General features: G+C 44.7%; 1 protein-coding gene across 7 annotated transcripts in view; it reads right to left on the bottom strand.

Annotated features, from left to right (window-relative positions):
• PASD1 (PAS domain containing repressor 1) overlaps nt 1–16,085 on the bottom strand; it is a 103,845-nt gene that overhangs the window by 11,398 nt on the left and 76,362 nt on the right. For 5 of the 7 annotated variants that reach the window (XM_054169382.1, XM_054169383.1, XM_054169389.1 and 2 more), the window contains exons 2-11: nt 15,929–16,020; nt 14,604–14,660; nt 13,059–13,213; nt 12,216–12,307; nt 9,553–9,642; nt 8,381–8,501; nt 7,075–7,188; nt 6,293–6,411; nt 5,130–5,212; nt 1,412–1,518 (exon numbers count right to left, since the gene is read on the bottom strand). In XM_054169382.1, coding sequence (XP_054025357.1) covers nt 1,412–1,518; nt 5,130–5,212; nt 6,293–6,411; nt 7,075–7,188; nt 8,381–8,501; nt 9,553–9,642; nt 12,216–12,307; nt 13,059–13,213; nt 14,604–14,635 — 913 coding nt within the window. In that variant the 5' untranslated portion in view covers nt 14,636–14,660; nt 15,929–16,020. Of the gene's footprint in view, nt 1–1,411; nt 1,519–5,129; nt 5,213–6,292; nt 6,412–7,074; nt 7,189–8,380; nt 8,502–9,552; nt 9,643–12,215; nt 12,308–13,058; nt 13,214–14,205; nt 14,278–14,603; nt 14,661–15,928; nt 16,021–16,085 lie in introns of those variants that run through there. The other 2 variants (XM_054169385.1, XM_054169387.1) reach the window with 2 other exon arrangements.

Below are 16,085 nucleotides of genomic sequence, written 5' to 3'. Positions count from 1 at the left end.
GAAATGTCACGGTTCAGAGGTGATTACAAAAGACACTCCATCCCATAACCCCTCTCCCAGTGGTGCTGCTGTACTGAAATGGCTCTTGTGGCTTTAAAAACGCAACTGATGATACACAACCACATACTAAGCTCCTATCTGAGTTTTCCTCCAAGGGTCCCCTTTGCTATTTTGAGATTGTTCTTACAATTAATAATTGGCATAACTATGCATCCAGCTAGAGTCCTGTATCTTATTTATGGGGTCCCCTCAGATAGACATCAATAACATAAAGTAAACAGTAATGGCCATTCACAGGTGGGAATGCATTTCAAAGACTGGGAGCCTGAAGACAGGCCCCTAACAATGGCACAAAACAATAAGAAAGTAGAACTCTAGCAGCTTTACTGAGAATTTTCTTTGGAGGGAATGACCTAAATACACCGGACTGGTATATGTATTATCAGGGCACATCCAGAAAATTCTCAGGTGGTGTAATACAACTGGAAAATAATGACAGGAACTACATTAAATAACCACATTAATTGTTCCTGGACTGCTAAGAATATGAAATGACACATGCTCACTTAAAATACCCATAATTAATGTGAAGTAAAATGCAGACATGATTTAAGCAAACCCATTTCACTTCATAGTAGGCAAGATGCTGACCAGAGCGGTCAGCCTGACAAACAGCAACCACACTAGCCCAAGTATTTTAACTCTCCTGCATGCCTCTACTTTGTCAGCTATCAGGAATAACTTCTTTAGCAATACTATTAACAGTGAAGGGCACTGAGCAAAGGTCTTCTGGTTAACATGTCATGCTGGGGATCACTCAGCTCCTAGACCCAGCAAAGACTCCTTCTCTAACTCACTTTCCCATCTACACACTTGCTGCACTTGAGACAACTTCTATCTAGCCCCTTTCACAGCTTCACTCATATGCTCAGCCAGGCAATGTGCTTCCCCACTGCACAGACAGGCTGCTTTCAGACAAATGCTGCACAGACAAATGCTGCTTTCAGAAGGCATTTTGGTGAGCTGAGCCTCCTGGCTGACTCTGAAGCCCAGAGGAGTATCAAGACCCCAAGAACTGTGACAATCATCAAAACTCCCAGGGTTTGGGGTTGCCACTCACAAAATGGGGGCAGAAGGTGGAAAGTTCTGACTTCTCATTTAGTAATCTCATTTCACTCCCAGACAACCTGGGTATCTGCCAGTTTGGGAGACCTGCACAAAGAACTCTGATCTGAGTGAATCCTGCAGGGGTTCAACCTCCCGGATAAGTGTCAGCTATGACACACTGTCATGTGCAGAGAGAATTCCCACACATCCCAGATAAAGATGCTTTTTGTGATGACAGAAAAGGTTTTACACAAGTGACAAAGGAGATCAAAGCCAAGCATGCTGCAGAGGGAGAGTAACTTACAGTGTTCATGGCACCTAGCAAGAAGCTCCAGGTCATCTGCATGGTAGTAATCATACCCTGACGTTCCCAGAACCTCAAAAGGTAAATATCCTATAATAGGTGGAGCCCTAGAAAGGAAGCAAAAGGCAGTGAGTGAGCACAAAACCTGACACTTTGACATCCTGGCAGATACACTGCAATACAAGCAACCAAACCAGCTCATCTATTCCCTTGGCAGGGAAATCGGGAGTGCATTTTCACACACACAGTGACGTATTTTCATATGTAAGCAAAAAAAAAACCCAAACAAAAAAAAAAAAGAAGCTGTGAGGGAGAGGTAAAAATTGAGAAAATGAAAATGTGTTTACTCTTTCATAGCCTATTCATTATGTGGGTGTAGAGCAAGGCATGTACGTATGCAGGTGACTCAATTCATTAAGCACGCTTGTGAGACACAGCTTGAGAAATGCTATGGCTGCTCGTGTGGGTAATAACTTGGAGCTGGAGTAAAATTACCCAGTAGGTTGGATGTAAATGTCATCTGGATAGTGACTGTAGAAGAAAGAGTAAGTAAGTGGGAAGTGGCAATGTGTGTCAGGACCAGCTTGGGTAAAAGAAAAAGTAATTGTTTGCATGGAAAAGTTTGGGAAATTATAACCTGAAGACAGTTTCTGGGCTTGTGGCAAAGATAAGAATAGGTGTGGGGCTGATTTTAAGGACTGATATTTCTTATGGCAGGTAGAGAAGGAATGGATGAAGTGTTCAGATAGGCACAGTGCAGTGACTGACCTGACTATTCTGCCATCAGTTCTAATTTTTTTTCTTTATTTCTAGGCAAAATCTGAGTGCTTTTTTTTTTTAAGCATGTGACCTAACAACATTGAGCTTGTGCACAGACTTCCCTGGAGCCTGATAGCTTAGGATTATGAAAAGCACTGAAATGTAAGGATAAATTCACCTGTTTTGCTTCTGCTCCCCATCTTAGCATGCCACCTCCTATCCCTCAGTGCTCCAGTAACACTCCTGCTTGCACCAGCTCAAGCACTGCATTTACTTGGTGAGACAGGAGTTGTGCTAAATTGGCTCCACTTGTTTGTTTAGGCTGCTGGATGTGCTGATAGCACGAGGCTCAGATGCCAAGTTCAGCATATTCCTCAGGAATAAGGCAGCTAGTGTGTTAGTGAAATGGTTAAGGACTCAAAACCAGGGCAGGTTGAAGGTATCACTGTTCATCAAACATGCTGCTCCTGATGACCTTCTCTTAGTAATGTCAAGTGACTCTCTTAAGGAAGGTGAATGCCATGAAGTGGCCAAGAGTATGAGCAAATAATTATGTTAAGTGTAAATACATTTGGGGTTGGATGGATCAGTCCTGAGTCTTCTCAGATATTAATGTGGGAAGTTCTCCTATCTTGGCTGAGTGACCCAGCTCCACATTTGTACTCAAGACACAGAGGGCATAGATTATTCAACCAAAGAGAGGTCAGACAGGTCTACAACCTCCTCCTTCCCTACTGCTGTTCAACGGCAGCCCCAGGAAGGTCAAGGTCTGTGCAGGAGCTCTCAAATTCCAGCACAAGGAGCTGGCTGGAAGAGCCAGCCCTCCACACTCTGTGGCAAATCTCTTGAAACAGAGCACACTCAGTACACAGTGGTCTCCACCACAATACAGCTTTATTTATTCAAATAACTTTTCATAGAGCACTGTGTTCCTTTTCCTCATGTGACCCAGATTTCTGCTAATGATGATAATACGTGTATTATTAAAGTGTCCTTCCTTGCTGTTTCTTTGGCAGAACGTGCCAGTATCTCTCCTATCTTTAATGACACACTCATATTCAAGACAATGGTGTCTTTCAGATGCACATCAGATAAACATTTAAGCTGATCAGGAAAGTACTATGCTTTCCGACTTTGATCAGAGCACTTTAAATCAGAAAGCGACCACAAAATGCTCCTTGTAGGTCATCTGATGAGGAGCTGCCTTGTTTGTGGAACAACTTAGAGGTGTCTTCTCAGCTCAAGTTCCAGCCTTGAGGCCTGCAACTCACTGTGCAGAGTGCCTATCCTGTGCAGTCTTTCAATAAATGAAGGGGAAATAATGAGGTGATCACAGCGCAGAAGAGATGGATCATTATCAAAGCTGACAGGTTTATTTCCTCAATACATATTTACATATAGACCCACGATACAGATCTCTTCTAGTTTTCTAGTGTTTATCCAGATCTATGGAGTGCATTATCTATCTTTACTCCAATTTATATTGTTGCCATGACAGCAAAGGTCCTGATTTCAACTCATGCTGGGTACCCTCTGCCCCTACCTCAGTGTCAGGCATCATGAGCTGACGCAAACACACAGGAAACAGCCAAACACCCAACAACACTTCATGGTGTCCTGCAGACTCTCCTGGGGAGAGGCTTGAATCCGTGATTAGATGAGACAACCCATACGATTGCCTGCCCATTCTCGGGGCTGGGCTCACTGCACGCTCCCAGGGCTGTCACAAACTCTGCCTCAGCATCTGCATCAGCTTAACTTACTGTCAGGAACAATGGTTTCCTCACTGGGGATATCAGTGGGAGCAGAGTGGCTGCAAGCACCTGGTGCAGAGAGATTCCTCTCTGAGTCACAATGCAGATTCATCAAAAGACTCTTCCACAGGTTTCAAAGCAGCTCCAGCCTGCCTTATTCACAGGAGCTGGTGGGACACAGACCTTTGGAAAGCCAGCTCCCTTCATCTGACAGTGAACTGAGCCTCTTCTACAGATCTTAACATTAACATCTGATTCTGAAAATGTGCATTATTGGGCAGGCCAGTTCAAGTCTAACAAAGTCCCTCCAGCAAGATCTTGACAACCTGAATAACAAGCTGACAGTCCCAAACCACACAACACTAACCAAAGGGCTGTTGCAGGGTCAGTTCCTCCATGCTTCCAGGCATGATGTGCAAGGTACACATCTCACTTGCTACATAAATGCAAGTTATTATTACTTTATATTTGCTCTCTCTCATTTTGCTCTAAATGTGCAGATGATACTTAGGGTTTTTGCTCCTCAAATATTTTTGCCCTCCTACAACCTTATTTACTAGCCTTCTATTTCTAGCAATGATTACCTTTGCACAGCTTGCAAAGGGAAGGATAATGGAAAGGGTAGGATTTTGCAGTGTCCTTATGCATACATGCCAAATACAGAGAAGTAAAAGACTGAACAAAACCCTTCATCTTATTCTGAAGAAAATGAATCCCACATTAATCAGCTTAATTACCAAGCTGAATCTTAGCCCACTGTATGGCGACGCCAGAGACAAATTTGCAATTAAAGCATCTAATCCACTGTTTTTCATTTTTGTAAATGCCATCATTTCTCAAGGTGAAAATCAAAAGTTTATTGACACAGCAAAAGATTTAGAAGGAACCCTGGAAGCTGTGTTTGGAAAACAGAGGGGATAAAGCAGCACAGGGAACGGGACCCACGCTGCTCAGTTTCAATGACTTACTATTGTGGTGAAGTTCAACAGGTTTATAGACATTTTCCTACCATTTAATACAGTGTCTTACCTGTCTAAAATTCAGACAAGAGCAAAGCATTTTAAGGATGCTTAGTAAGTAAGTTCAGAATACTGCTACTTCCTCAGTTGCATTTAGAGCTATTCTACTGGGCAATGCCATAAGAAGTTTTCCGTTTTTAAACTACAATTTGTTTATTCTTCAGTAACTAAACCCAAATCTCTTACCTGTGGTCCAAGAATAAAAACTTCCATTCCAAACTATGCCTTGATGTAAATTCTTCACATGGCTCTTCAACATTGCAGAGCTCCTGCAAAACAGTTGCCCTATTCAGACATTCAAATGTATGAACTGACAAAAGGAGTCCTCTTACGAAGAGCAAGGATGTATACTCTTGGCATAACAAGCACTAGCAAAACACAGTGCTTTTAAAGCACTACTCATTTTCCTCCAAGGACTGCATAAGCCTTCTTTTATAGATGCATAAACTGGTGAAAAGTATCTGAATAATTTACCCTGGGCTGAATTTCAGAGCTAGGATAAATAGTCCAAGGGCCTCCTCCTGCACTCTGTTGGCAGAATTTCCCATTTTTTTGGTAAATATTGGTATCTGAATGCGGATTAACAGCACCAGGTGCAGCCTCAAACTGAGCTGGCTAATGCTCTCTGGAGCGAGAAGGACCTACGGTGGTTATCACTGCTATGACTGCACTGCACCCCAGGACTCTTACAGACAGTCCATGGAACAGCCTTCTTACACAGAGGAGCAATGGGCTGCGACTTTTGAGGGGGTTTAGTTGGTCACATTGTATTGGTGCTTCTTGGGCTGACTGCTATGAGACACCCCATCACCAGAACACCTCTTCATAGAAGCCACTCCTGTTTTCACAGAATCACAGAATCAACCAGGCTGGAAGAGACCTCTAAGGTCATCAAGTCCAACCAATCACCAACCCTATCTAACTAACTAGACCATGGAGCTAAGTGCCTCATCCAGTCTTTTCTTAAACACCTCCAGTGATGTCGACCCCACCACCTCCCTGAGCAGCCCAGTCCAATGGGCAATCTCTTTCTGTGAAGATCTTCTTTCTAAGACCAAGCCTAAACCTCCCCCTGTGCAGGTGGAGACCGAGTCCTCTTGTTCTGTTGCTGGTTGCCTTTCTCTCTCCTCATTCCAAAATACGTGCTTATGTTGTCTCCCACTCTGCAACGCTGTGGTGTCCTCTCTCAGATACCAACCCTCCGCACAAACAATCTGTGCTGCTGAATGTGCTCTTTGAGAGGCTGCTGCAAGAGCGCAGCAGACGGCTGGTGGCAGCAGCAGCGGCTCCGCCGCTGGGCACCGGCCAGCCCCCAGATGAAAGGCGAGACGCAGCCGCCGAGCTCTCACCTTTAAGAACTGCGGTGTGACAAGACGAACAGTTGCTACAAGGCAAATCTGCTCCTCCGTGGCTGACCTGAAAGCTCGTGCAATAGCTGACTCAAAGCCATTACAGGAGGGTGTAGGCACTAGACAGAACCAGACAATTTATTTAAGAAGAAGAGGAAGGAGAGCTTTCTTTTCATGTTAAGACAGGTACAATGACTGATGAAACCCAAGCAGCGAACTCCTCCTCCCCACAAAGCAATGCCACACTGATACACGCTGATGTTATTTAAAGTATGACCCTTTTGGCTCTGAGTTAACACAGTTGTAACCACCTACCCCTGCCTTGCAGGGAAGCTTTGTAACAGAGCTCTGAGCGGCTCAGTGTGCAGCTACAGTCTCGTCGTCAGCCTTTCCCAGCTCAAGACTTGCAAGATTCAGGATTTTACAGGCTGCTCAAACTACTTAATCTTTAAAATGTGTCATCTGATTGTCACAAGTGAAACAGAACAGTACATTTTACTGGTTACTTGAATAAGTAGGCTGCTTTACAATTGGCAGTGGGTGCAAGGGAGGCAGAATCAGTCTGCTATGCCTTCTTCAAACACAGCACGTAGAATAAAGCTCATTTCTGACCAACAGCCTCCCCACCACTTTTGTATGAAAACTATCTCCAACATATCCACATCTCATTCCATCTCTGCCAATTATGGGGCATTTTCAGCTGCAACAAGGCCTTTAGGAGGCTGCAGAACAACACACAATTTACAGGAGAGAGGTAAAGGTAGGCTGGAGCCGTAACTTACCATGAGTAAAATACTTAAAATCCACTACAAATTTCACATATTCATACATCAGGGGTTCATTTGGATCTAAGCTGCCTCTTGCTAAATGGCAGCAGAATTCTATCTGTTTTTCTGCTGAAACGAGAGAAATAGAGGGAGTCATACACAGTGTTACCAGAAGCCTGCACTTCAGCACACACCACATACTGATCTAGGTGCTGATGCCAACCCTGCTGCTGTGGTATATGAGCACACCCTGCTGCAATGGTCTCCATTTCCCTAAGTAAGAATGTGACTACTAGGAGCAATGATTAGCTGCTTCTGCTTACGGAGATCTCTTCTTACCCTTTCTCCCATGCCTTTGCAGCCACCCCACTATGCTGGTTGTGAACCCTTGGCATACCGATCAGCAGTATTTTCCTCTGACTTTGTCCATGCACAACTTTATGCAAAACTGTGAAGTGATTTTGCAGCACTCCACTCTGGTACTGCTCAGCAGGACCCAGATCCAGAAGGCACTGAAGTCACTCTAAGCCTTTCCATTAACTGTGGAGGGCACTGTGACAAGCTTGTATTGAATTTTCTGCCCAAGGTCTGATCTCCATGGATTAGACCACGCAGTCCTCAGCCAGAGGGAAGCCAACCCAGGGCAGAACACCAGTGTGAGGACTGCCCAGTTCCCACTGATGCCTATGGGAAGCAGAGTGGGGAAGCAAGCACTGCTTGGCCATGGCAAAACCACTGGTAAATAGGACTACCAATACAAGCTTGGTGGAGTGTGGATGCTCAGATGATATTAATGCCTGATGGGAACATTATCTGCAGGATGGGAACATTTTGGGGGTGGGATAGCAGCCAGCCATACAGATCTGGATGGACTGTTCAGATAGGAAGGCTATTGCTTAAATTGCATGTAGGGTTCCTTAGGTATCCTGAGACATGCAAGCTTCCTAAGCAACACACACTCTGCCAACACCCTTTAGGATTTCTCCTGTCCTTCCCCTAAGTCCCTCACTCCTTTCACTGGCTCAGTCCAGCATCTTGTCTTGGGAAAAAATAATTTAAGATTAATTAACGAGGGCAACTTCACTGCCCTATGCTGCAGAGCAGACAACAAAACAGAGACTGTCTAAATCAAAGACCAAGTCCTGGGAGCATGTATGAACATTAGATGATGTGCTGAATTAAAAACCAGAAGCACTAAGTGCAGGAAAACAGAAGTGGAAGGCAGGGGAATGAAAAAGCTGGAGAGCTCTGTGCAGGCTCCCTGGGGGGCTGTTTGCCTTTGGCAAATTTCCTCTGAGTGACAGAGAAGAGCAGAGCTTACCGTTCAGAAAATCAGCTGCAACAGGATCTGTCATGAGCACATGTGGAGAAAGGAGCTTGTACACCTCGCTCTGCTCCCGCTCAGGCAGAAAGTTTAATATATTTTGGTCCACCAAATCTGACTGATACAAAAGAATGCTTTGTCATGTTCAGCAGCACAGCCTGACACAACCACACACCTCTTCATCCCACACAGAGCACAGCTAGTGCGGATGCTTAAGACAAGGAAGCCCAATCGAGCTGCAGACGGATCTAGGGCTGAATGTAACCCTCAGGTTATTTCACTCCGGGGCTGCTATCTATTTGCAAATGTTTGAATGGGTCCCAGAGGCTGCCTTTCAGTTCAGTCAGATGCAAGCTGGAGAAGAGTCCTTGATACCACAGGAATGCAACATGATGAGAAATATCACACCAAAACTAAGATTTGAAACATTTCCCTTCGGAAACACGAGACAGAAGCGGAGAGCTCCTCCTCACATAACCTGAATAACTAACAAAATCAGCTTGACCTGCAAGTGTTTCAGTTCTCATAAACCCACACATCCTGACCAAAGGGGTTCTGCCAAAATGTCAGCATCTGTTTGTTTGTTTGCACAGCGGGAGGCTCAGTCAGGTTAACTGTGTGCTAAAATTTGCCCTCATATCGCATCACTGGTGCCTCACGCTTGGCACCAGACAAGCATCTAAAAGATGCTTTTGTGGGACCAGCAGAAATTTCTGCACCTAATAGCTAACTGATTTCTAGAAATTCTCCCAGAAAGCTCTGGGGCTATCCACTTGTTGCTAAAGGTCATGGGCCCACGGTAGAAAACCTCCACATCACTAGAAGAGCATAGATTCAGTCCTGAAACAATCTTTCCATTATGTGTAAAGAGCTCCAGTATACACAGATTGGACAGGCATGAGATTTCCCATCTCCCTGGTGGGATCATCCAAGACCAGATGTGCTGAGCTAGGAGTACAGTGATTTTGCATACAACTGTTTTGTAGCTAACTTGCAGACCCTGAGAGAGAATCTGTTGCAGGATCCTGACAGACTCCCTAAGAGTTTGTTGGTTTATTCCCCACCTACAGCCTTTTTGGCTGGACAAAACTCATCCCCAGTCCTGCAGTGATGGGGCAGTGTTAAGGCAGGGGAATGATGCTTAACCATTTTGCGTGGTCAGAACTTACCGGTAAGTGTCCAAGCAGAGATGAAACACTATCAGATACATAAATAATAATCCCATCAGTGGTAAGAGCAATGAGAAAGCCATCTAGTGCCTAATGACAAAAAGCAGGCAAAAAAAAGAGGAAAAAGTTTACAAGAATTATGCAAGGGAACAACTTAAAATATGATAAACTCCTGCATTCTTTGTTAATGCTTCTAACAGCCTAAAAATAACACAAATCGATTATGGAAATGGCAGTTCAGTGAGGAAGAAGAAAAATAACACATGCTGTCTGATTCAACATTCTTCTCAGATTCTTTCTTGCTCATTACTATCAAATTGACTTGTATTTTTCACCCAGGGAGTATTTATCCAACATGAAGCAAGACGGCAGTGGTTAGAATTTCTACTCCTACGCAATCCTAGTGACTTCATTCACTTCATTACGTGTTCTGCATTGCACAACAGTTAACCAGTTTGGTGTGTATGAAGATGTTAGATATCAGCATGGCAAACCCAGCACTGTGGATGGATGAACAGAGGAATGGATGGATGGATGGATGGATAAGCAGAGACAGGAAAAATACACAATGCTGCGTTTTTAGCAACTGCCGGACACTATAGACGGGATCTAGAGATTTATTTATTCTGCTTAAAGCATTCATTTGTTAGGCCAGTGACATGCTAAATTCACATTTTATTTCCCCTTCCTTATTCACAGTGGTTTCTGGCCCTTTTGAGTGACTGCATGTGCTTTCCTCTTCGGGTGACCTCCCTGCTCTTACTGCATGTTGTCCCAGTTTGAAGGCAGATCCTCCCTTGCCTCCCACCAGGGCAGAAAAATGATGAGACTCACACAAACGGATTGCAGAAGTGATGGGAAGTTTTACAGAGTTTTATACAGTGTTTTACAGAGAACCACAAGCACAGTCACAAAAGAAGATCCCAAAGCATACACAGAAACCTCCCAGCATTCCCCTTCTCCCTACCTGAGGGTACACCCAAAACCCCCCAGGGCTCTTTCTTCCCCCCCTCCACTGTTAGGCTAATCTCAGATGGCCAGATCTGAGAGTGCCCTTCCCCCTTCTCCTCCTTGGCATTAGGCCTAAGAGGCCTTGAGATAACTCCCCTTCCATTACCAGATAGGGAACATCTCCCACGGTAGCAGCAAGAGAAGAAAGAGGAAGTGTAGGACCTTGCAGATGGATTTATAGGGAGCAGGACATTATGGGTATGAAATACGCAGCTTCCTGTGTCCATCCACTGGGCTGCACACCCGGGGCACCAGAGGTGCACCCCGTATGGCAGCAGCAGGAGGCACCCAGCCCAAACTGCCACACATGTGCTTTCCTCTTTGGGTGTTCTCCCTGCTCTTACTGCATGTGCTTTCCTCTTTGGGTGTTCTCCCTGCTCTTACTGCATGTGCTTTCCTCTTTGGGTGTTCTCCCTGCTCTTACTGCATGTGCTTTCCTCTTTGGGTGTTCTTCCTGTTCTTACTGCACGTGCTTTCCTCTTTGGTGTTCTTCCTGTTCCTCACAACATCTTCCTGTACCACTGACCCAGTGTCTGTCCCTATTCCTCTCTAACACCTACCAAGATCTAGGCGGCTTAATCTCTACTGGCACTATGCACAGTTAGCTCTTCTGAAGATAACTGTTATGCTGCTCTGCAGCTTAGCTACAGGGAGCCAAAGATGCAGCATTCACCATCTTCCACACCTCACTATCATACCCTGCCTTTGCTGAAAATAAGCCCTCTCTGAAAGAAACCCCACCAATTTTAAGGGAACTGTTCAACATCTAACATAATCCAGCAAGCCAACAGTTATTAAAGGGCTTTATCTCTCTTTCTTCAAAGGAGGGGATGGGGGTGGGGGGAGATTTGTTTTGATTCAGATGGAACAAACTAGCTTATTTGGTGAGAAAAATTCCCAGAAAGAATGAACAGTCTTTTCCAGGGAGGTGAGTCATGACATCCTGATGAAAAGGAATAACTAAGACACTGCAGCACCTCCCAGCTCAGCCCAGCATACACCCTTATTTTGGTGGGGCAAAGAGCAGCAGCTGCCCACGCAGGGTAGGAGACGTCCTTGCCAGAGGAGCATGCAGCACAAACCTGAAGCCACATCCTTAAGAAAGGAAAAATGCAGGCTCCTGGGGTGTTTATAGATCAGCTATGCATTTTAGAGGTGAGGGTATCAGAGCTGTTCTCCTGGATGCACTTAAAAGCAATCCAAGGAAAAGATACAGCAGTCACATCACAAGCACAGCATTGCAGCAGCAGCAAAAGCAGCAAAGTAAATGCTGCCTGGCTAATGGGACGTGGGAGGCAGAGAGCTGCTCTGCTTTTTTTCAGGTCCTTTCAAGTTTTTGCTGAAAGTGCTAGCTCTAGCAGCTCTTCTAAGAAGGGCAATTCTTTTTCTCTTTCACCAGGCCAAATTTGTCTTCATTCCTAAATGAAAGGCTGTTTATCTTTAAGGGGAAGCAATCATATTTTTAATTCTGTGTTGGCAAAGCATTTAGCACAACACTGGTCTCCCTCAGGTTTGCATTATATGTGCCAGTAGAGTAGAAATCATTAACATTAACACTGGAACCTACAGGTGAAAAGGAACTGTACAGCTCTGATCTACTCCACTGAACTGATTACTTCTCACTAATCTATGCAGCTTTAATTTCTTCTTACCTCTAACATCAACTGGGTGAACTCCTCGTTGCTAAGAAATGAAGGCTTCCAGTCTTGTCTAATCTCACAGGCTTCTGTCTGTGCTGTGATTTCTTAAAGAGAAAACATCAAAAAGCAACATGACTCATGCTAGTTCGATTTTTTTTTTTCATTTTCAAGTAAGACTAGATTTCTTTTAAGAAGCTTTCAGAGGAATCATCCTCAGATCATTCTCCACACAAAGTCTTCTTGTATGCAACAGTCATTTTCCACACTGTCACGACACAAGCACATTAGAAATCAGGCAAAGGAAGAGGAGACATTTTGGTTTGAAGAAATCCTTCAAAAATTAAGGTCAATGGGCTAGTTTCAGAGTAGCTGAGCATCACCATGAGCAGAGAGTGTCTGTGACTCTGGAGCTGTTTCAGGAAGGCTCACAGGAATGGCCAGGCAGCAGAACAGGCTGTACCTAACCATCTTCTACCCCAGGAGACCTGGGAACAGGGCAGAGAACCCCATTTTCCCTGGCTTTTGTAGTGCATGCTGCTCTTCAGCTCTTTCTCCCTCATGCTCTGTTTGAGTGGGTATGAAGCATGCCAGGGATACAAAGGCCAGACAGTGACTGCATCATAAAGCACACAGCACTGCATCTTTTCAAGCACATCTATGTTTAAGTGGTCAGCACTGCATTCAAACCTTGCCCATTTCCTAAGGCCAAGTGCTGTGCCTTACTCTGCCCCTCCCTTAGGTTCATGTCCTTGCTGGAGATCTTAGATGCTTGGGAAAAACAGTTTTCATCTTCTGAGCAGAAACTGGCTGCAGAGCCAGTGTCTTCCACAGGACCAGACCAGCACCTTGCAGTACCTTTCTGTTTCTGTAAGAAGTCGATGGTCCTCTGCAGTATTGTGGACTTGTCCATCTTGAGAGGGTGGCCATGGCCCTGTAGCATCGTGCAGAGCTCTTTAATGAGGACATTGAACTGGTCTCTCCTCTTCTTTTCGGATTTGTTGCGTGATGCCCTGGATGACAGAAGTATAAATACTGCTAAGTAAAATGAAGTTGCAGCTTGATCCAGGGAGAGGCAAACGGTCCTGCCCCAGCAAAACACTTTAAAATACAAGAATCTAAACTCTGCTGGGACTACTCATTTCTTTAAAATCAGTCTAGGGCTTAAGTGCCTTGCAGCTGCTTAGAGCCTTGCAGCATCACTGAACTCACTGTGAACAAGCAACACTTGGAGTTAACAAACACTATTTACAGCCATTTGAGCAAGACCAAATCCTTATGTACATTTCAGAGGCATCTCCCATTGTTTCAAAAACACTGATAATGAGGTGAAAGTGTTATGGGTGAAATTTCTCCAGTAAGAGATGACCTGGCATCTTACATGCTCACATTTTGCCCACCTCACTATTATAAACTTTAGTTTTGCAGTCAGTACACAGACATACAAAGGTCAAAATGTGAAGGATTCCTTATTCCCTGATTTGTACTTGCAAAAGCAGCATATCAAGAGGCAACAGTGTGCAGAGACAACTCGACTGAAGAATAGAGTCAAGCACATGCTCTAGTATCTGGTTTTGAAAATCTGCTGCTGTGATACATGAAGCTGGAGATGTTAAGAGTCTGGCTGCAGAAAGCACAGGGTAGTTTCCAGGTTGCATTAGTACAAATGAAGGATGTTTTATTAGTTTTCTCCTCTGTTAAATACAATAAAGGAGAAAACAAATCCATTCCATTTCTTCCAACGTGTTATCTGAGATAACCTATTTTCATACAGCCTCTTCCAGTATTAATTATGTTCTTTTCAAGTGTATTCATGATGATACATGCTTCCTGTGATCTAGATCAAGCGTGGTATGCAGAAAGCATTTCTATTCATATTCAGGCTGGCATTTGGAGGTTCTCAGATCCAGCATTTACATTCACAGCCATCTCTGTTTTGGCACTCGAGTATGATGACTGATTAGAACTGAGCCAAGTGCTTCTCTGAAGGGACACTAACTCCTACCTGTGCTAAAGCAGGACTGCTCTCTAAGTTTCACAGGGATCTCTACCCCAGGTGGGCAGCACTGCGTGATGCCAATAAAATCACAGGTCAGGAGTCCTGCATCAAGATAATAAACAGCCATGGGATAACATGAGATTCTGAGGGCACAACAACATAATTTAAGGACCACTCAGCTGATTAACCCACTTTAGAGGTGGTCAAACACACTATGAGAAGTTTGAAAATGGTGACTTAACCATGCTGTTTGTGGTCTGCTGTACACAGCCTGAACACTGCATGGGGGTTTTGCCTCTGACATCAGCAGTCCCAAGTACTTTTCCAAGCATCAGACAACACAGCATTTACAATTCTCCTTTGAGAGAGCTTCCACTCTCAGTGCTCTGTGCATCCCTTCATACCTCTTTGCCCTGTCCTTCTCATCTTCATCCATCAGTTCGTTTACACAACACAGGGTTCTGGAAGGAAGAGACAGAAGTACTTACTGAGGCACATTCCCTGATCTTGTTGAGGATGTCAGAATGTGAAACCTACTGCTTTGTACTTTATGACCTCCTGAATGTTTCAATCTTCCCTTTCCCCAACTCCACATTTATTGTGTATTTTCTTGCTTGCTCTGTCAGCTGCAGAGGCTTGAGAACTGAAACCATTACTATATGCCCAAACACATAGCTACATAAATGTGACTTTAGAGGGAAAGAGCTAAGAGCCTGCAGCACCTCTGCCTGCCTTTGCTCTCCCCTCTGCCAGAGGATGGGGAATGCTGCCAAGGCACCAGCACCTCCTCTGCAAATGTGAGAGCCGATCTGACTTTGACGTCTGTACCAGGGAGCACTTGCCTGGTCCTGCTTTGGGAAATTCAAGCAGGCTGCTGGCTGATTTCAGGCACTGCAATGTTTGAAAGGACCTGAGATTTCTTTCCCAGTAGAAGGGCATAGGAAGAAGAAGGAAACTTTCTCCCAAAGGATTAGTATTAGGCAACAGCAGGGGACTCTAAGAGCATCTAAGAGATGGCAGGATAGACAGGTTCACCCAAAGCATCCTGCAGCAAATGAGCACTGCGTGCACTGGTGGACTTCCACCACATCATCTAAGTAGCATCCTACCACTGGGATTCATACCCGAGACTTCAAGTTATTACTTATCTGGCAGTAACCAGGGAAAAGAAGAGGATGTGACCTGAGTTCCCTGGGTTCTATATGTGCCCCTGCACCAGAACAGTCATTGGGGAACCCTGGGGAGTCAGGCAGATGTAGGCCACATTGTGTCACCTCTGCTGGGTTGCACCCTCTTCAGACACCTCTAAAGAGGAAATCGCTCCCATCCCTGGTATCAGCACCCATCTGCCTCCATCTCTAGTGAGCACTTTCACTGGCAAAAGCCTCCCATCCTGCCCAGCACCCAAGTGGCATTTTTCAATGCGTACATCCAAACAGTTTTTTTTCATGCTTTGAGAGTACTCCAAGCTCAAACAACTTGATGGCTATAGAAGTAATAAGAAATAAATCCACCCACAACTGACAGGAAGTCAAAGATGCTGCTCACAGTAAAAGCTACAAAAATTTATCCTTCCTTTCCTGTTCCAAGGCAAGGATCTTCCTCCCTGCAGATGGGCAGAAGAAATTGTATGATTTTTTTCTGTCCCAAAATACGAATGCACTCCACAGGAAGGGTGTGGTTCTCACTGCCTGAGTCACCAAAAGCTACAAAGCAAATTAGAAATTACCTGGTCTATTCCTCAGATTCATCAGTCCAGACTGATGGAGTGGGATTAGCACTTTTTATCACCATGTAAATAGAGATGGAGAAAAAATAATCCTGGAAGGAAAAGTAAATCCAGTTAAAGCACGGTTGCAGACAAGACTTAGCCTAGAGAGCAGCAA

Source organism: Dryobates pubescens, chromosome 18 (genome assembly GCF_014839835.1).
Source record: "Dryobates pubescens isolate bDryPub1 chromosome 18, bDryPub1.pri, whole genome shotgun sequence".
Lineage (NCBI taxonomy): Eukaryota > Metazoa > Chordata > Aves > Piciformes > Picidae > Dryobates > Dryobates pubescens.
The sequence above is the reverse complement of the archived record's forward strand: the minus strand, read 5'-3'. Positions and strand labels throughout refer to the sequence as shown.